Source organism: Dama dama, chromosome 2, assembly GCF_033118175.1.
Source record: "Dama dama isolate Ldn47 chromosome 2, ASM3311817v1, whole genome shotgun sequence".
NCBI classification, from domain to species: Eukaryota; Metazoa; Chordata; class Mammalia; order Artiodactyla; family Cervidae; genus Dama; species Dama dama.
Window position 1 is genome coordinate 23,879,005 of NC_083682.1, and position 20,661 is coordinate 23,899,665.

Here is a 20,661-nt window from a genome sequence, read left to right on the forward strand (position 1 = left end):
ATTATCTCTTTGTTTTCTTTATCATTTTGAAATTTTTTTTCCACTGGGAAAAGATGAATTCTCTCCAAATAATGCACTTAAGAACACTAGACAATTCCAGTTGAGCTATTTCAAATCCTAAAAAATGTTGCTGTGAAAGTGCCACACTCTAGGTTGCTTCCATGTCCCGGCAATTATAAACAGTGCTGCACTGAACATTGGGGTACACATGTCTCTTTTAGTTCTGGTTTCCTCGGTGTATATGCCCAGGAGTGGGATTGCTGGGTCATATGGCAGTTCTATTTCCAGTTTTTTAAGGAATCTCCACACTGTTCTCCATAGTGGCTGTACTAGTTTGCATTCCCACCAACAGTGTAAGAGGGTCCCTTTTCTCCACACCCTCTCCAGCATTTATTGCTTGTAGACTTTTGGATAGCAGCCATCCTGACTGGCGTGTAATGGGACCTCATTGAGGTTTTGATTTGCATTTCTCTGATAATGAGTGATGTTGAGCATATTTTCATGTGTTTGTTAGCCATCTGTATGTCTTCTTTGGAGAAAGGTCTGTTTAGATCTTTGGCCCATTTTTTGATCGGGTCATTTATTTAATAGCCAGGACATGGAAGCAACCTAGATGCCCATCAGCAGATGAATGGATAAGGAAGCTGTGGTTCATATACACCATGGAATATTACTCAGCCATTAAAAAGAATACATTTGAATCAGTTCTAATGAGATGGATGAAACTGGAGCCCATTATACAGAGTGAAGTAAGCCAGAAAGACAAACACCAATACAGTATACTAAGGCATATATATGGAATTTAGAAAGATGGTAATGATAACCCTATATGCAAGACAGAAAAAGAGACACAGATGTACTGAACAGACTTTTAGACTCTGTGGGAGAAGGCGAGGGTGGGATGTTCAGAGAGAACAGCATTGAAACAAGTATACTATCAAAAGTGAAACAGATCACCAGCCCAGGTTGGATGCATGAGACGGGTGCTCAGGGCTGGTGCACTGGGAAGACCCAGAGGGATGGGATGGAGAGGGAGGCAGGAGGGGGGATCAGGATGGGGAACACATGTAAACCCATGACTGATTCATGTCAATGTATGGCAAAAACCACTACAATATTGTAAGGTAATTAGTCTCCAATGAATAAAAATAAATGGAAAAAAAAAAAAAAGAAAGTGCCACACTCAATATGCCAGCAAATTTGGAAAACTAAGCAGTGGCCACAGAACTGGAAAAGGTCAGTTTTCATTCCAGTCCCAAAGAAGGGCAAGGCTAAAGAATGCTCAAACTACTACTCAATTGCACTCATCTCACACACTAGCAAAGTAATGCTCAAAAGTCTCCAAGCCAGGCTTCAACAGTACATGAACCGTGAACTTCCAGATGTTCAAGCTGGATTTAGAAAAGGCAGAGGAACCAAAGATAAATTGCCAGCATCCATTGGATCATGAAAAAGAAAGAGAGTTCCAGAAATACATCTACTTCCGTTTTATTGACTATGCCAGTCTTTGACTGTGTGGATCACAACAAACATGGAAAAATTCTTCAAGAGATGGGAATACCAGACCACCTAACCCACCTCCTGAGAAATCTGTATGCAAGTCAAGAAGCAACAGTTAGAACTGGACATGGAACAACAGACTGGTTCCAAATAGGGAAAGGAGTACGTCAAGGCTGTATATTGTCACCCTGCTTTTTAACTTATATGCAGAGTACATCGTGAGAAATGCTGGACTGCATGAATCAAGATTGCTGGGAGAAATATCCATAACCTCAGATAGGCAGATGACACAAACCTTGTGGCAGAAAGTGAAAAAGAACTAAAGAGCCTTCTGATGGAAGTGAAAGAGAGTGAAAAGGCTGGCTTAAAACTCAATATTCAGAAAACTAAGATCATTGCATCTGGCCCCATCACTTCATGGCAAATAGATAGGAAAATAATGAAAACAGTGAGAGACTTGTTTTTGGGGGGCTCCACAATCACTGCAGATGGTGACTGCAGCCATGAAAATAAAAGACACTTGCTCCTTGGAAGAAAAGCTATGAACAACCTAGATAGCATATTAAAAAGCAGAGTGAATATGTGGGAAAATGATAAAAATAATAGTTAGGAGCCACTAAAGTTCAACATTACACTAGTTCAGTTTAAAGACAAATTCAGAAATTGTGTGGTGGCTATGGGATATGGACGAGGTCATTGTGGTGCAGATGTTATAGCTTAGCGTAAGAGAAGTCTTGAGTGTATTCTGAAAGCTCTTAGACAAAATTAATATGAGTTTCAGAGTACTCATTGAGTTCTTTCTGTGTACTCTGTCGTTCTTAGATTCAAGATCCAAAGAGTTAACAAGATAGAATAAATGTTTGTCCTTATAGAATTTACAGTTTATAGAGAACACAAAGGGAAAAAGTCTATGAGTGTTATGTAACAGAATCTAGTGAAAGTTATGGGAACATGAATAATAACAGCTGACATTTATTGACTATCTTATGCCATATGGTGTCCAAACCATTTTACTTTTTTTAATTTAATTAACACAACAACTCAATGAAAAGGACGCTATTTTAGCATTCCTTATTTTACATAGGAGAAACAAGAGATTAAGTAACTTTTCCCAAATGATGTAGTTTGTAAAAGAGGAAGAAGGAAGGTAGGTAGGATTCACAATACTCTAACTCCTTGGCTCCTATTCTTTTCTGTGATGAGAAAAAAATTGATAGCTGATATATTACAGAAAATGAGCCAGTAGAAGAGTCAGGTAGAAATTTCAGGTATATGTTAAAAGCACAAACTAGAGACGGGATGTACTATACTACAGATTCTTTCAGAGACATCTCAGAGAGAGAACAAATGAAATGAGTCACTGCAACATTTGAAGAATTTCTGATTAAAAAAAATAATAAAGAAACCTGAAAGTAGATCTCTTACACAAACATGTCCATTTAGTAAATGTAAATAAAGAGGGAATGAGACAATTTAGTAGCTTTCCCTTCAGAGGTGTAGATAATGAGGAGATGGGAATTCACTTTGGATCTACCTGAGGGATGTGCAGTCCCTAGAACAAAGCAAAAATGAGTAAAAGAGAAGGTCCATAAGAACTAAAGACAGAATGTGAACCGGAATTCATAGTTTCCTTATTCCATATTATACATATAATCTACACCTTGGAGAGAAGACCAAGCAAGCTCCTAACCTGTTTTTCACCAAGTGCATTACATCATTACACTCACATTAAATCTTCTGTGTCTAATCAAGTAGCAAGTATGATAACAAAAGGATTATTTTCTTCTGTCACTCGACAACACTGAAAATACAGAAATTATAGAAGTTCAGAAAGATTTGCAGAGCACAGGTAAATTAATGTCTTTCTCATCTCGCCTAAAAACAAAAGGATCAAGCTTGGAGAACATGAAATGACATTTCCAGAACCAACAGGGTAAAGACCTACGGTAAGGGAAGACCTGAAGTTTTAAGACAAAGTTGGGTGAGTTTCTGAATTTAATTTACAATACTTATTCCTTCTTTTGAGATGAAAGTCCATGGACCATTCTTTCTCATTTTGTGTTGTTGGGTCTCAAGTGAAACTAGTGGAAGCATCTGTTGCAGAGGAATTGGAGAATATTAGAGGGCTCAAAGGACATAACAGTCAGGCAGATTCCTCTAAGTAGGTAGATCTCTCCTTCTTCTACCTTTATGATTTTTACTCTGTGACAAGGTTGGTAACTTAATCCTCAAAGACTTGGGTCCCTTCATCTTGATTTAGAAACAGTGTTCTTGGTTCCTGCCCCATAAGGTCTTTCTGCAGTGAGAAGACTGGTGAGGGAAGATTTGACATGAATGAAGGAATGTTGAGATGAGAGTAGAAGAATTGCATCCTTGTTCATCCTTCTCTTCCCTGGGTTTTCCCAGAAGGTATGTTTGCATACGGCAGCACTTGCCTTCCCACTCTAGGATGATTATGATGTCCTTTGTTATATTTAGCTTATAAAAGTTCTAATAAAGGCAAGTCCACATCACTCTGTATGCTGATAATGGAAAAGGCAGACTCTATGGGACAAGGTTGGGATTGTGCTAGGTGTTCAAAAGTGTGTATACTCTTTCATAGGAGGAGTAACAGTGGAAGAGCTGAGTTGTTCTCTAACTAAACCCTTTCTCCTGTGTCCACAGATTCCTTTAGAGAAGAATGGCTCCTGGAAATGGGTCTTTCCTGACTCAGTTCATTTTGATGGGATTAAAAGACCAACCAGATCTCCAGCTCCCCCGTTTCTTCCCGTTCCTAAGAATGTATGTGGTCACTGTAATGGGGAACTTGAGCTTAATAATCTTAATTCAGCTGAATTCACATCTACATACCCGCATCTACTTATTCCTCTTTAACTTGTCCTTCATAGATCTCTGTTATTCTTCTGTGTTTACACCCAAAATGCTGATTAACTTCATAACAAAGAAGAATTTTATCTCTTACATGGGGTGCATGACTCAGCTCTACTTCTGTTTTTTTGTCGTTTCTGAAATCTAAGTTCTGACATCAATGTCCTATGATCGCTATGTGGCCATCTGTAGCCCACTCTTGTATAATGCTGCCATGTCCCCTAAAGTGTGTTCCAGCCTTATACTTGGTTCCTACTGATGGCATTTTCTTGTGCCATGACTCACACTGGCTGCATGCTGAGAATGACCTTCTGTGAGGCAAACACCATCAACCATTATTTCTGTGACTTCCTCCCTCCGCTCAAGCTCTCCTGCCCAAGTACCTACAACAATGACCTGGTAGTTTTCTTCATGGCAGGCATCAATATAATTCTGTCCAGTATTACCATCTTTGTCTCTTATGGTCTCATTTTCTCCAACATCTTTCACATCAGCTCCACGGAGGGCATGTCCAAAGCCCTAAACACTTGCAGTTCCCACATAATTGCTGTTTCTCTATTCTTTGGATCAATGTCATTTATGTATCTCAAACCATCTTCTGCTGGGTGTATGGATGAGAGAAGTATCTTTTCTGTCTTTTACACCAATGTGGTTGCTGTGATGAACCCCTTATTCTACAGCTTTAGAAATAAAGTTGTGAAAACAGCTCTGAGAAAAACAGTAAGTGGGATACAGTTTTGACTAGCAACAGCATTTTTTTTTGTTTTATAATCTCCTCTGAAGAGTTAGATACTGAGAAACTATGACTTTATCACCACTATAGTATGTTTGCTTTTTTAATATTTTCAGTTGTTCACCTTAACAGTTTTTAACTCCTCACTGTATCCTTGATTTGTAGTTTTCAATGAAGTTTTCACTCATAACACATCCCCTGATCTCAATATCAACGTGTATGATTTTCATTTAAAAAGATCTTTTTATATAAAAGAATTGACCTAGATTGGTATTTTTTTCATTTACCTGCTATCCCTTTTTATAAAATTTTCTTCCTTATATACAGAGAAGTAAATCTAAATTAGTCAATAATGATCACACTCTTTATAACTTTTGTAGGTATGCAGAGGTGCACTCATTCTATTCTCTATTTTACCATTACTTGAGGTGCCAAAAATGTTCAATAGCTTGTCACAGATCTTCCATTTGAGAAGCCTCAAAATAGAAATTAAATTTGTTTCATTTTTAGAAAAAATGAACATTCAAATTAGGTTTCATTCCATCAGATTATTCTGTAAAATAATTTTTGAAGGTGGAAGTTAGCTATACTCATGCAATTAAAATGGAAATAAGTAATTTAGATATGATCTTTCTTTCAAGGTTTATAGCAATTAAAAACCTACCTCATGAAACAAGATAAATCTCAAATAAAGAACGTTACCTTGTATTTAAAGAAAATATAAAGAGTAGAAATAACAAAACCCAAAGTTAATAAAAGGAAAGAAATTATAAAGAAAAGAGCAGAAATTAGTGAAACAGAGACTGAAAAAATACAATAGGAAAGGTCAATGAGACTATGTTCTTTGAAAAGATAAACAAAATCAATAACCCTTCTGCCAGACTCATCAAGACAAAAGAGAGATGGCCCCCAAAATAAAATAAAACTGAAAAAGAGGTATTACAAGCAACACCACACAAATAAGAAGGATCATAAGAGATTATACAAAGCATTATATGACAATAAAATGGACAACCTAGAGGAAATGGACAAATTCCTAGAAATGTACAGTCTCCCAAGCCTGAACTGGAAAGAAGTTGTATATGAACAGGTCACTTGTCAGTAATGAAGTTGATTCAGTATTTTTTAAAAAGTCCAAGACCAAATGGCTTCAAAGGTGAATTCCAATCCATGGCTGATTCATGTCAATGTATGACAAAAACCACTACAGCATTGTAAAGTAATTAGCCTCCAAATAAAAAAAAAAATGAAAAAAATAAATAAAAAGAGAGAACAGCTATCCTTTTCAAACTATTCCAAAAAATTTCAGAGAAAGGAGCAATTTCAAGCTCATTATTTGAGATCAGCCTCACTCTAATATAAAAATAAGACAAAAATACCACAAAATGTTTACAGGCATTATCACTGATGAACCTAGCTGCAAAAATTCTTAAGAAAATACAGGAAAAGGGATTTCACCAATACATTAAAAGGCTTATACACCATTATCAATTGGGATATATCTCAGAGATGCAAGAATGATTCAGTAAGTGGAAATCAATCAATGTGATATACCACATTAACAAATTGAAATAAAAAATTATATGATCATCTCAATAGATGAAAAACAAATCTTTGGAAGAAGTTCAATACTTGTTTTTCATAAATCTCTCACTAAATGGCCACAGAGAGAGGCATCTCCACATAGTAAAGTCCACATGTGAGAAACTCACTGCTGACATTATATTCAATGGTGAAAAGCAGAAAGCATTTCCTCTAAGGCCAGAATTGAGACCAAGATGCTCACTATCACCACTTCAGTCCACATAGTATTGGAAGTCCTAGTCAGAGAAATCAGACAAGAAAAAGACATAAAGGCATCCACATTGGAAAGGAAGAGCTAAAATTTATACTGTTTGCAGACATGATTGTAGAAAAAGAGAATCCTACAGAAACCACCAAAAGCCATAAGTACTCATTCATAAATTCAATAAATGTGCAGGAAACAAAACTGAACAAACCAATTTGTTGCATCTCTCTAAAGTAATAAATTATCAGAAAGAGAAACAATTAAATTTACAGTTTGATTGTTTGAGAGAAAAATCAAATTTACAAGTGCATTAAAAAGAATAAATTACCCATGAATAAACATAACTGAGGAGGTGAAAGACCCATGCTCAGAAAATTATGACACTGGTGAAAGAAATTGAAGATTGCACTAAGAAATGGAAACATACACCTTGCTCATGGTTTGGCAAAATTAATATTATTAAAGCAACCATACTACCCAAGGAAATTTCTTGCAATACCTACAATAGCATTTTTCATAGAACTTAAAAAATAATTCTAAAATTTGTGTGGAAACACAAAAACCACAAATAGCTTAAACAGTCTTTAAAAAGAAGAACAGGTCTTAAGGTATCACACTTCCTGATTTCAAACAATACTACAAAGCTATAGGGATCAAAACAGCATAGTACTGACACAAAACACATGTTGATCAATTGGACAGAATAAAAAGTCCAGAAATGAACCCACACTTGCCTGGTTAATGAATCTATGACATGGGAATCAAGAATACAAAGTGTGGGAAAGATAGCCTCTTCAATAAAGGGTTTTGGGAAAACTGGACAGCTACATGCAAAAGAAACTGGGCCACCATCACACCACATACAAAGTAAACTCAAAATGGATTAAAAAATTAAAGATGAGACCTGGAATCACAAAATTTCTGGCAGAATACATAGACTAAATGCTCTTTGACATCAGAATTAGCAGTATCTCTTTGGCTATGTCTTCTTGGCCAAGAGAAACAAAAGCGTAAATAAATAGAACTACTCAAACTGAAAAACTGTTTCACAGTAAAGGAATCTGTCACCAATATGAAAAGGCAGGGCTTCCTTGTTGGCTCAGTGGTAGAGATCTGCCTGCCAATGAAGGAGACACAGGTTCAACCCCTCATCTGGGAGGATACCACATGCCGTGGAACAACTAAGCCCATGTGCCTCAGGTAGGGAACCTGTGCTCTAAAGGCTGGGAGGTGCAACTACTTACCCAAGTGCTGCAACTGTTGAAGCTCTCTTGCCTTAGAGACCCCTTATCCTCCATAAAAGATGCCACTGCAATGAAGAGTAGCCCCACACCCTGAAACTAGGGAAAAGCCTGTGCAACAGCAAGGACCTGGCACAGTCACAAGTAAATAAATAAATAAAATGATTTTAAAACATGAAAAGGCAGCATACTGAATGGAAGAAGATTTGCAAATGACATAGCTGATAAAGAGTTGATTTCCAGAATATAGAAATAACTGATAGAAGTCAATATCAAGAAAATAAACAACCTGATTTAAAAATGGGCAAAGAAACTGGATAGACATTTTTCCAAAGAAGACAAATAGGTGGTCAACACACACATGGAAAGATGCTCAGCTTACTGATCTCAGGAAAAAGCTAATCAAACCCCAGTGAGATACCACTTCAACCCTCTGAATGTCTATTATCTACAAGAAAATGGAGTATTAATGAGGATGTGGAGAGAAGGCATGTTTGTGCACTGCTGGTGGCAATACAATGGAAAACATTATGAAGATTCCTCAAAAAATTAAATTTAGAATACATATGTATTTCTAAAATGGCTTGAAGCTCTCAAGGTAATTCAAATTTAAACATCCTCCAATATTCTTTTTTATATTTTTGAGAAGGCTGAAAGTTTGTTCAATATTTAATCTGTGTAAAATATACTCCAATCAATCAAAATGGTATTTTCATGGCTTCTCATCAAAGATAACTCTGACTCAATTTCTTCATTAGTTTTAGCAAAGACTTAATCATCACTTTAAGAACTGTATTTTTACTACACAGGTTCAGTTTTCAAGTGGGTAACGGAGAACCATTAAATATTCTTGAACTAGGGAGGGCCAGAGCTATGATTTCAGACCATATTCTACCAGCAGTGTCCATGACTAAATAAGGGTAAATAGCTAGGGAAATGCTAGAAAAATAATGGCCACTGTAGTTCAACATTATAGTTCAGTTTAAACATGAAATCTAGAAGTCATGTGGTGGCTGAGGGACATGGATGAAGGACACTGTGAGTGTAGATGTTGTGTCTTTGCATAAGAGAAATGTTGATTATATTCTGGAGGGTTTCAGGCAAAAAATAACTTCCCTTTCAGAAAGAGCCACTGAGTTTTTTCTAGGTACTCTGCACTGTTCTGAGATTCATTAGCAAAATAGTAAAGACAGTAGAATAAATGTTTGTCTTTGGAGAATTTACAATTTATAAAGGAACACAGGAACTAAAGGGAGAAGTTTGTTGAGTGTTATAAGGGACACGCTACTGGAATTTATGATAATATAAATAATGACAGCTGACACTTATTGACTATTCACCATATCACAAGTACTGTGCCAACCATTTCACTTAGATATTTTTCATTTATTAACACAACAGTCCAATGAAAGAGGTGTTCTCCTTACCATCCCTATTTTAAATATTTGAAAGGAGAGATTAAGTAAATTGTTCCAAGTGTTGTACTTAGTAAGGGTGGAAGAAGGTAGGCAAGATTCACAACACTCTCTCTAATTCCATAGGCCCCTGCTCTTTTCTATGATGAGAAAAGATTGGTAACTTCAGCTAATGAAGTGTTACAGAAAATGACCCAGCAGGAGAATCAGGTAGAAATTTCAGGTATATATTAAGAGCATAAACTCTAGAAAGGATATACAACATTACCAATAATTTCAGAAATATCCTGAGAGAGAACAGCAGAAATGAGTTACTTCAACATTTGAAATATTTTAGACAAAGAAATAAAGAACTCTGGAATTAGGACTCTTGCAGAAAATATGTCCACTTAGTAAATGGGCATAAAGAGAGAATGAAGCAAATAGTAACTTTCCCTTCAGAGGTAAAGATGATGAGATTGGGAATATACTTTGATCCACCTGAGGGATGTACAATCCCTAAAGCAAAGTGAAAGATGAGTAAAAGAGTGAGTCCATAAGGAACTAAAGACAGATCATGAAGAGGGATCAATAATCTTCTTATTCCCTGTATTCATCTAATCTACTCCCTGGGGAAAAACTCAGCAAGCATCTAGCCTGTTTTTAACCAAATACATTACATCACTACACCCACATTAAATCTTCTGTGTCCAATCAAGTAGCAAGTGTGAAAACAAAAGGCTTAATTTTTCTATACTGCATGAAAGGACTCGAGACGATTATCAGAGATCACAGTAGTTCACAGAGATTTCGAGGGCATGTGTTGATGCTGTCTCATCAGAAAATCAAAGAAATCAAGACTTAGGAACTGGAAGTTGCATCTCCAGTATCAACTGGGTAAAGATAACTGATAAGGGAGCCAATCTTGAGGTTTTCTGAACTAAGGAGGGTGCATTTTTGAATTCAGTTTTTAGTAATGATTCCCCTTTTTGAGAGGAAAGTCCAGGGACCTGATACACTCCCACACTTTCTCATGTTGTCCAGTTCTGTGAATGAAATGAAACTAGTGGAAGCATCTGTTGGAGAGGGATCAGAACATGTTCAGAGACATGAGGGGGCACAAATGACATATAAGTCAGGAAGTTTCCTCTAAGTAGGTGTAATTCTCTCCTCCTGTATGGCTTTTGCTCTGTGACAAGGGGAGTAACGTATTTCTCATAGATTCTGGTTCCTTCATCTTGGTTTAGAACAATGCTCTTGGCTTCTACCACATCAGGTCTAACCTGCATTAGAAGAAATCACCAGGCTGTTGTTAGGGTCACTGCCTCCAGTAATCCTGGTGAAGGAAGAGTTCAAGTGAATGAGGAAAAGTTGAGATGATAATAGAACAATGGTATCCTAATTGATCCCTCTTCCCCTTGGATTTTCCAGCAGGTATGCTTGCATTAGGCAGGACTGGGCTTCCCTCTGTTTGTGATGTACTTTTCTATAGTTAGCCTATAACAGCTCTAATAAAGGCATCTCTGGTGGCTTAGTCAGAAAAGAATCTGCATGCAGTGCTGGAGAACAGGGAACAATCCCTGGGTTGGGAAGATCCCCTGGAGGAGAGCATGGCTACCCACTCCAATATTCTTGCCTGGAGATTCCATGGAAAGTGGAGCCTGGCTTGCTGCAGTCTATGAGATCCCAAGAGAATTGGATAAAACTTACTGACTAAAAAAGAAAAACAACAGTGCTCTTTTGTAGGATGTGATACTGTGGAAGAGCCGAGTTGTTCTCTAATGGAACCCTTTCTCCTGTGTTCACAGATTCCCTTAGAGAAGAATGGCTCCTGGAAATTACTCCTTTGTGACTAAATTTATTCTGTTAGGATTAACAGACCAACCCGATCTCCAACTCCCTCTATTCTTCCTGTTTCTAGGAATGTATATGGTCACTGTATTGGGAAATTTGGGATTGATAATCCTAATTGCACTGAATTCACACCTGCACACCCCCATGTACTTTTTCCTCTTTAACTTGTCCTTCATAGATCTCTGTTATTCTTCTGTGTTTACACCCAAAATGCTGATTAACTTCATATCAAAGAAGAATATTATCTCTTACATGGGGTGCATGACTCAGCTCTACTTCTTCTGTTTTTTTGTCATTTCTGAAATCTATGTGCTGATTTCAATGGCCTATGACTGCTATGTGGCCATCTGTAAGCCACTCTTGTATCATGCTGCCATGTCCCCTAAAGTGTGTTCCAGCTTTATGCTTGCTTCCTACTTGATGGCATTTTCTGGTGCCATGGCTCACACTGGATGCATGCTGAGACTGACCTTCTGTGATGCAAACACTATTAACCATTATTTCTGTGATGTCCACCCTCTGCTCCAGCTCTCCTGCACAAGTACCTATGTCAATGAGCTTGTAGTTTTCATTGTGGTGGGCATCAACATCATTGTGCCCAGTTTCAAAATCTTTGTCTCTTACGGTCTCATCCTCACCAACATCCTCCAAATCAGGTCCACAGAGGGCAGGTCCAAAGCCCTAAGCACCTGCATTTCCCACATCATTGCTATTTCTCTGTTCTTTGGATCATGTGCATTTATGTATCTCAAACCATCTTCTGCTGGGTCTATGGATGAGGAAAAAGTCTCTTCTGTCTTTTATACCAATGTGGTTGCCATGATGAACCCCTTGATCTATAGCTTGAGAAATAAAGATGTGAAAACTGCTCTGAGAAAAACTCTGAGCAGGAGATAATTTTGAATAGACTATCTCTGTGCAGTTGATCAAAGGCAGGAAGTTTTTGTGCTTAATCGTAGTAATTTTATTGACAGTATTCTTTATTCTTTTTCACTATGTGGCAGGATATCTGAGTCATCTCTCAATTTACTTCCACTTTTTTTTAGAATAGGTCTCTTTGTTCTTACCCACTAGCACTATTTCCTTTCCTCACTTTCTCCCCTTTATTAATTTTATTCAAAAAATTTATTAAATCTGTTTTTTCTTTCAGTTGGAATGTTTTTCCCTGTAGAAATAAAAGACAGGTCTACTGGTGGTCAAATCAGGGAACTTGAGATTAACATGATGTCTTCGTGGATATCTTATCCACAACTTGCCATCGGTAGCATGAATCACACAATGTCTTCCTTGAGCAAGAATATATTTCATTTAATCCCTGAGATATAAGGTTACATAATGATTGTTACATAAATACTTAACAAAATTGTTAAGTATAAACAATTTTGCTTTTGTTAACAATACACATTCTGCTTTCTTGACAAAGAATTTTCTTACTTTTATACAACCAGCCCTTCACATAACAGATTGTTAACACATACTGCCTGGATGGAAAAGTATAGCTCAGGGCAGTTATTGCTTTATTTACAGTTGTATATCTTCTAATGAAAACATCTAGACAATTCAATTTTATGATTTAAAGTCTACTAATCTCAGTATACTTTGCTTATACTTCATCTCATTATTTTTGTTTCAGTAAACATGGCACAGAAGAAAATATTCTCATTTGAAATTTGACTGTGTTTTGTCCCTGGATGGTGCATGAATTTTTCTCAGGATGGTTATTTTTTACCTGTTTTTATGAAAATGGTTTATTTTTCTTGTTTTTGTTCTTGTTGTTGTTGGGAAATGTGAGGTCTTATGAATATGAATATTGGGGAGATGACTGGCTTAAGTAAGAATGTTATTTCTTCCAAAAAAATAAAAATAAGAAAAATAAGTGGAAAACCTGCAAGTGTTTGTAATTCAAGGAACAGGGCTTTGGGAGATTAAGGAGTCCAGAATCCTGTCCTGAGCCCAAGGTTTAACAAGCCACATTGCCAATAAATAAGAGGTTTTTGTTGGGAGTTCTCATGAGGCTTAGGAATTGCATTTAAACAAGTGTTTTTACCTATTGCGTCCAGTACATTAACTATTTAGTCCATAAAGCTTTCATAAACTTATGATACACAGCAACTAATCAATAGTAGTGTTTTTTGAAATGAGGGTAGAAAAGTTGTGGTTCCAAGTGAGGAGAAAGTTAGAGGACTTTTTTCAGAAGAGAAAATAATTATTAGTGATTAAAACTCAAATTAAGGGTAAGGAATCCAGGAAATAAATTTTTGAAAGTAAAAGCCTCTTTTTTATGATTCTCCTCTTTTTTATGAAAACCTAGAAATACGAAGGAGATCACAGGATTTCTATGGGTAGGATGAAAACTTATTTGATAATTAAAAAATTAAACCCATTAACCTCCATCACTGCATGTGACATGGGCAGAACTAAATCACTTCTGCTTTTGTTGGCTACTTCCTCATGGATTTTAAGGTATAAAAGCATCAAACTGCTGTTAGAGAATGATAATTTGAAAGAAATATTTGAAAACTAGCTCAAGTTATGACTATCTTTTAGGATGTTGGATTACATTCCTTTTGAAAAAATACGGGGAAATGGTTACTCTAAAATGTTTAAGTGACTCTGCACACAGTTGCTCAGTTGTGTCCTACTCTTTGTGACCCAGTGGACTGTAGCCTGCTGACTCCTCTGTCCATGAAATTTTCCAGGCAGGAATACTGGAGTGGGTTGCCATAGGTTTGTTGCATATGGCCTTTATTATGTTGAGGTATGTATGCTTCATACCCACTTTCTGGAGAGTTTTTTTATCATAAACGGTCCTGAATTTGTCAAAAATTTATTGTGCATCTAATGAGATGATCATATTGATTTTATTCTTCAATTTGTTGGTGTAGTGTATGACATTGATTGATTTGCATATATTGAAAAATCCTTGCATCCCTGGGGTGAATCCCACTTGATTATGGTGTATGACCTTTTTAAAGTATTGTTGGATTCAGATTGTTAGGATTTTGTTGAGGATTTTTGCATCATTTTTCATCAATAATATTGGCCTATAATTTTCTTTTTTTGTGGTATCTTTGTCTAGCTTTGGTAGCAGGTCTTGGTGGCCTCATAGAATGAATTTGAAAGTTTTCCTTACCTACTAACACTCCTCCAAAGAACTCAGTCTCCTCAGAATGAGGTAAGAGGAGGTGAAAGTAGACTGTAAAATAATTACCAATTTCTTCTCCCATAGTATTATAAAGTTTTCTGCAATTAAAAATGTTGGGCAACAAAGCAATCTATAGATTCAATGCAATCCCTATCAAGCTACCAACGGTATTTTTCACAGAACTAGAACAAATAATTTCACAATTTGTATGGAAATACAAAAAAACCTCGAATAGCCAAAGGAATCTTGAGAAAGAAGAATGGAACTGGAGAAATCAACCTGCCTGACTTCAGACTCTACTACAAAGCCACAGTCATCAAGACAGTATGGTACTGGCACAAAGACAGAAATATAGATCAATGGAACAGAATAGAAAGCCCAGAGATAAATCCACGAACCTAGGGACACCTTATCTTTGACAAAGGAGCCAAGGATATACAATGGAAAAAAGAAAATCTCTTTAAAAAGTGGTGCTGGGAAAACTGGTCAACCACTTGTAAAAGAATGAAACTAGAACACTTTCTAACACCATACACAAAAATAAACTCAAAATGGATTAAAGATCCATTTTGTAAATGTAAGACCAGAAACTATAAAACTCCTGGAGGAGAACATAGGCAAAACACTCCCCGACATAAATCACAGCAGGATCCTCTATGACCCACCTCCCAGAATATTGGAAATAAAAGCAAAACTAAACAAATGGGACCTAATGAAACTTAAAAGCTTTTGCACTACAAAGGAAACTATAAGCAAGGTGAAAAGACAGCCCTCAGATTGGGAGAAAATAATAGCAAATGAAGCATCAAAGGATTAATCTCAAAAATATACAAGCAACTCCTGCAGCTCAACTCCAGAAAAATAAATGACCCAATCAAAAAATGGGCCAAAGAACTAAACAAACATTTCTCCAAAGAAGACACACAGATGGCTAACAAACACATGAAAAGATGCTCAACATCACTCATCATCAGAGAAATGCAAATCAAAACCTCAATGAGGTACCATTACACGCCAGTCAGGATGGCTGCTATCCAAAAGTCTATAAGCAATAAATGCTGGAGAGGGTGTGGAGAAAAGGGAACCCTCTTACACTGTTGGTGGGAATGCAAACTAGTACAGCCGCTATGGAGAACAGTGTGGAGATTTCTTAAAAAACTGGAAATAGAACTGCCATATGACCCAGCAATCCCACTTCTGGGCATACACACTGAGGAAACCAGATCTGAAAGAGACACATGCACCCCAATGTTCATCGCAGCACTGTTTATAATAGCCAGGACATGGAAGCAACCTAGATGCCCAACAACAGACGAATGGATGAGGAAGCTGTGGTACATATACACCATGGAATATTACTCAGCCATTAAAAAGAATTCATTTGAATCAGTTCTAATGAGGTGGATGAAACTGGAGCCCATTATACAGAGTGAAGTAAGCCAGAAAGATAAAGAACATTACAGCATACTAACACATATATATGGAATTTAGAAAGATGGTAATGATAACCCTATATGCAAAACAGAAAAAGAGACACAGATGTACAGAACAGAATTTTGGACTCTGTGGGAGAAGGCGAGGGTGGGATGTTTCGAGAGAACAGCATGTATATTATCTATAGTGAAACAGATCACCAGCCCAGGTGGGATGCATGAGACAAGTGCTCGGGCCTGGTGCACTGGGAAGACCCAGAGGAGTCGGGTGGAGAGGGAGGTGAGAGGGGGGATCGGGATGGAGAATACATGTAACTCCATGGCTGATTCATGTCAATGTATGACAAAACCCACTGCAATGTGGTGAAGCAATTAACCTCCAACTAATAAAAATAAATGAAAAAAATTAATAAAAAGCATACTACTAAGTAAAAAATAATAATAATAACTAAAATAAATTTAAAAAAAAATAAAATGCTGGGCAAATATTTCAAGGATCTTAATCTGATTTTTAGAATTTTTCTTAAGAGCCCTCATTTAGGAAATTCCCTAAAGCAATTTATTTTTAATTATTTCAAATCCTATCCAAGTCAAAAATTCCCACTGGTTACTTAGACTATCTTGAAAGCATTTAAAAATGCTTCCAAAACATTTCTGAGTGATAAAATCCCCATTCTCTGACAAGGACCTACTCAGAGACAAGTAACGCTCTCCCTTAATTCACAGGGAGAGTTAGCAGAGATTGATTTTTCACGCTGTGGTAGTTTTCATTCAGAAGAATATTGTTACTTTTAGAACAGATGGAATTAGCACTTCTAAAGTTTGCATTTGAAAATGGCTTAAGGAATCAACTTAATTATTACATCTCATTAGCAATGGAAGCTCTGTGTGTCTGTTTGGACCCCACTAAAAGGAGGGGAATCAAGTTAGGATGCTTATGTGTATAATATGTAACTAATTATTGCAAAACTTGAACATTGCAGCATTTTAAAAATTTCAGATAAAGAAATAAAGAGACCTGGAAGTAGGACACTTATAGAAATATGTCCACTATGGAAATGGGCATAGAGAGGGTATGAAGCACTTGCCTAGCTTTCCCTTCAGAGGTGAAGATAATGAAGAGATGGGAATTCACTTTGGATCTACCTGAGGGATGCACAGTCCCCAGAGTAAAGCAAAAATGAGTCAAAGAGTTGGTCCATAAGAACTAAAGCAGATCACACACAGGGATCTATAATTTCCTTGTTCCATATATATATATAATTTCTATATATATGCATAATGTATACCCCAGGGAAGAGACTTAGAAAGCTTCTACCCAGTTTTTAACCAAGAGCATTACATTATTATACTCACATTAAGTCTTCTGTGTCTAATTACTAGCAAGTCTGCGATTAAAGGCTTTGTTTATCTTTCTACTTCTTGAAAGGACTTCATATAATCAGAAATTACACCAGATCATAAACTTTCCCTAGGCAAACGTCTAGGCTATCTCCTCTTAGAATCAAAGAAATCAAGCGTCAAGAATCTGAAATGTCTTCAATACCAAGAGTGACAATCAATGATAAGGGAACCAGCTCTGTGGTTTTCTGAACTAAGAAGGGTGAGTTTCTGAATTCAACTTACATATCTAATTCAATTTACAATACTTATTCCTTGTTTTGAGGTGAAATTTGAGGAACTTAATATATGCCTATTCTTTCTCATTTTGTGTAGTTCTGAGACTCAAGTGAACCCAGGGAATCTGTTGGGAGAGGGATCAGAGAATGTTCCAAGACATTAGTGGGCTCAAAACATATCAGTCAGAAAGTTTCCTCTAAGAGGATAAAACTCACTCTTTCACCTCTACGGCTTTTACTTTGTGACAAGGGAAGTTACTTAATTCTCATAGACTATCATCCTGGATTAGAAACAGAGTTTTTGGTTCTGACCACGTGAAGTCTAAAGTGTATTAGAAACCAGTGCCAGGTTGCTAGGGTCACTGAATGAAGAAATGTTGAGATGAAAGTAGAACAACAGTGTCCTAATCCACCCCTCTTCTCCCTTGGTTTCTCCATCAGGTATATTTGCATATGGTAGCACTGGCCTTCCCTCTGTAGTCTGTTCGTGATATCCTTTGCTATATTTAGCTTATAAAAGCTCTAATTAAGGGCAAGTCCACATCACAGTATTGTGATAAAGGTAAAGGCAGATTATATTGGACTAATTTGAGATAGTGTCAAGAATCCACACTGTGTGTACTCTTTAGCGCTGGACTTCCCTGGTGGCTCAGCAGTAAGAATCTGTCTGCTAATGCAGGAGACACAGGTTCATTACCTGGGTTGGGAAAATCCCTTGAAGAAGGAAGTGGCAACCGACTCCAGTATTCTTGCCTGGGAAATCCCATGGACAGAGGAGCCTTGTGGGTTATAGTCCACGGATTTGCAAAAGAGTTGGTCATGACTTAGCAACTCAACAACAGCAAAACTACTCTTCTGTAGGATGAGACACTGTGGGAAGAGCTGAGTTGTCCTCTAATGAAACACTTTCCTGCTCTATACACAGATTCCCTAGGAGAAGAATGGCTTCTGGAAATGTCTCTTTTGTGACTGAACTCATTCTGTTGGATTAACAGACCATCCAGAATTCCAGCACCCTTTTTCTTCCTTTTCCTAGGAATGTACATGGTCACTGTGCTGGGAAATTTGGGACTGAAAATCCTAATTGCACTGAATTCATACCTACACACCCCCATGTGCTTTTTCCTCTTTAATTTGTCTTTCATCAGCTCAGTTCAGTCACTCAGTCATGCCTAATTCTTGCAAACCCATGGACTGCAGCACGCCAGGCTACCCTGTCCATCACCAACTCCTGGAGCCTACTCAAAGTCATGTCCATTGAGTTGGTGATACCATCCAACCATCTCAACCTCTGTCATCAAATTCTCCTCCTGCACTCAATCTTTCCTAGCATCAGGGTCTTTTCCAATGAGTTGGTTCTTTGCATCAGGTGGCCAAAGTATTGGAGCTTCAGCTTCAGCATCAGTCCTTCCAATGAATATTCAGGACTGATTTCCTTTAAGAGAGACTGGTTTGATCTTGCTGTCCAAGGGACTCTCAAGAGTCATCTCCAACACCACATTTCAAAAACATCAGTTCTTCGGCACTCAGGTTTCTTTGTAGTCCAACTCTCACATCCATACATGACTACTGGAAAAACCATAGTTTTGACTAGTTGGACCTTTGTTGTTAAAGTAGTGTCTCCACTTTTTAAACATGCTGTCTAGGTTGGTCCTAGTTTTTCTTTCAAGGAACAAGTGTCTTTTACTTTCATGGCTGCAGTCACCATCTGCAGTGATTTTGGAGCCCCCCAAAAATAAAGTCTCTCACTGTTTCCACTGTTTTCCCATCTATTCGACATGAAGTGATGGGACCACATGCCATGATCTTAGTTTTCTGAATGTTGCGTTTTAAGCCAACTTTTTCACTCTTCTCTTTCACTTTCATCAAGAGGTCTTTAGTTCTTCTTTGCTTTCTGCCATAAGGGTGGTGTCATCGGCGTATCTGATGTTATTGATATTTCTCCCAGCAATCTTGATTCCAGCTTGTCCTTCATCCAGCCCAGTGTTTCTCATGATGTTCTCTGCATATAAGTTAAATAAACAGGATGACAATATACAGCCTTGACGTACTTCTTTCCCTATTTGGAACCAGTCTGTTGCTCCATGTCCAGTGCTAAATGTTGCTTCTTGACCTACATAGAGATTTCTCAGGAGGCAGGTCAGTGGTCTGGTATTCCCATCTCTTTAAGAATTTTCCACAGTTTTTTGTGATCCACACCAAGTCTTTGGCATAGTCCATAAAGCAAATGTAGATGTTTTTCTGGAACTCTCTTGCTTTTTCAACAATCCAGCAGATGTTGGAAACTTGTTCTCTGATTCCTCTTCCTTTTCTAAATCCAAATTGAACATCCAGAAGTTTTTCATAGACTTCTGCTATTCTTCTGTGTTTTCACCTAGAATGCTGATTAACTTTATATCAAAGAAGAATATTATTTCTTATATGGGATCCATGATACAGCTCTACTTTTTCAAGTTTTTCACCATTTCTGAAATTTATGTGCTGACATCAATGGCCTATGACCGCTATGTGGCCATCTGTAATCCACTCTTGTATAATGCTGCCATGTCCCCTAAAGTGTGTTCCAACCTTATGCTTGCTTCCTACTTGATGGCATTTTCTGGTGCCATTGGTCACATTGAATGCATGTTGAGACTGAACTTCTGTGAGCAATACCCATCAACCATTATTTCTGGGATATCTTTCCTCTGCTCAAGCTCTCCTGCACAAGTATGCACATTATTGATCTGGCATTTTTCATTGAGGTGGGCATCAAAATCATTGTGCCCAGTCTCATCATTTTTGTCTCTTACGGTCTCATCCTCTTCAACATCTCCCATTTCAGCTCCATGGAGGGCAAGCCAAAGCTTTCAGTACCTGCTGCCCCCACATCATTGCTGTTTCTCTCTTCTTTGGATCATGTATATTTATGTATCTCAAACCTTCATTTTCTGGGTCTATGGATGAAAGAAAAGTCTCTTCTCTCTTTTACACCAATGTGGTTGCCATGATGAACCCCTTGATCTACAGCTTGAGAAATAGAGATATGAAAGCTGCTCTGAGAAAAACTCTGAGTAGGAGAAAATTTTGAATAGATAGAGTATCT

At 37.4% G+C, this 20,661-nt stretch overlaps 1 protein-coding gene and 2 pseudogenes across 1 annotated transcript; all 3 read left to right on the forward strand.

Annotated features, from left to right (window-relative positions):
• Positions 1-4,180: 4,180 nt before the first annotated feature.
• On the forward strand, positions 4,181-5,109 carry LOC133066915 (olfactory receptor 8B8-like; annotated as a pseudogene).
• Positions 5,110-11,349: 6,240 nt separating this feature from the next.
• Positions 11,350-12,276, forward strand: LOC133066926 (olfactory receptor 8B3-like). The gene has a single exon (XM_061158296.1). The coding sequence runs from the start codon at positions 11,350-11,352 to the stop codon at positions 12,274-12,276; it is 927 nt and encodes a 308-aa protein (XP_061014279.1).
• Positions 12,277-18,517: 6,241 nt separating this feature from the next.
• Positions 18,518-20,646, forward strand: LOC133066937 (olfactory receptor 8B8-like; annotated as a pseudogene).
• The last annotated feature ends 15 nt before the right edge of the window (positions 20,647-20,661 follow it).

Excerpts from the sequence above, each read along its gene's own strand:
- LOC133066926 (XM_061158296.1), top strand. The coding sequence starts at position 11,350 with ATGGCTCCTGGAAATTACTCCTTTGTGACTAAATTTATTCTGTTAGGA.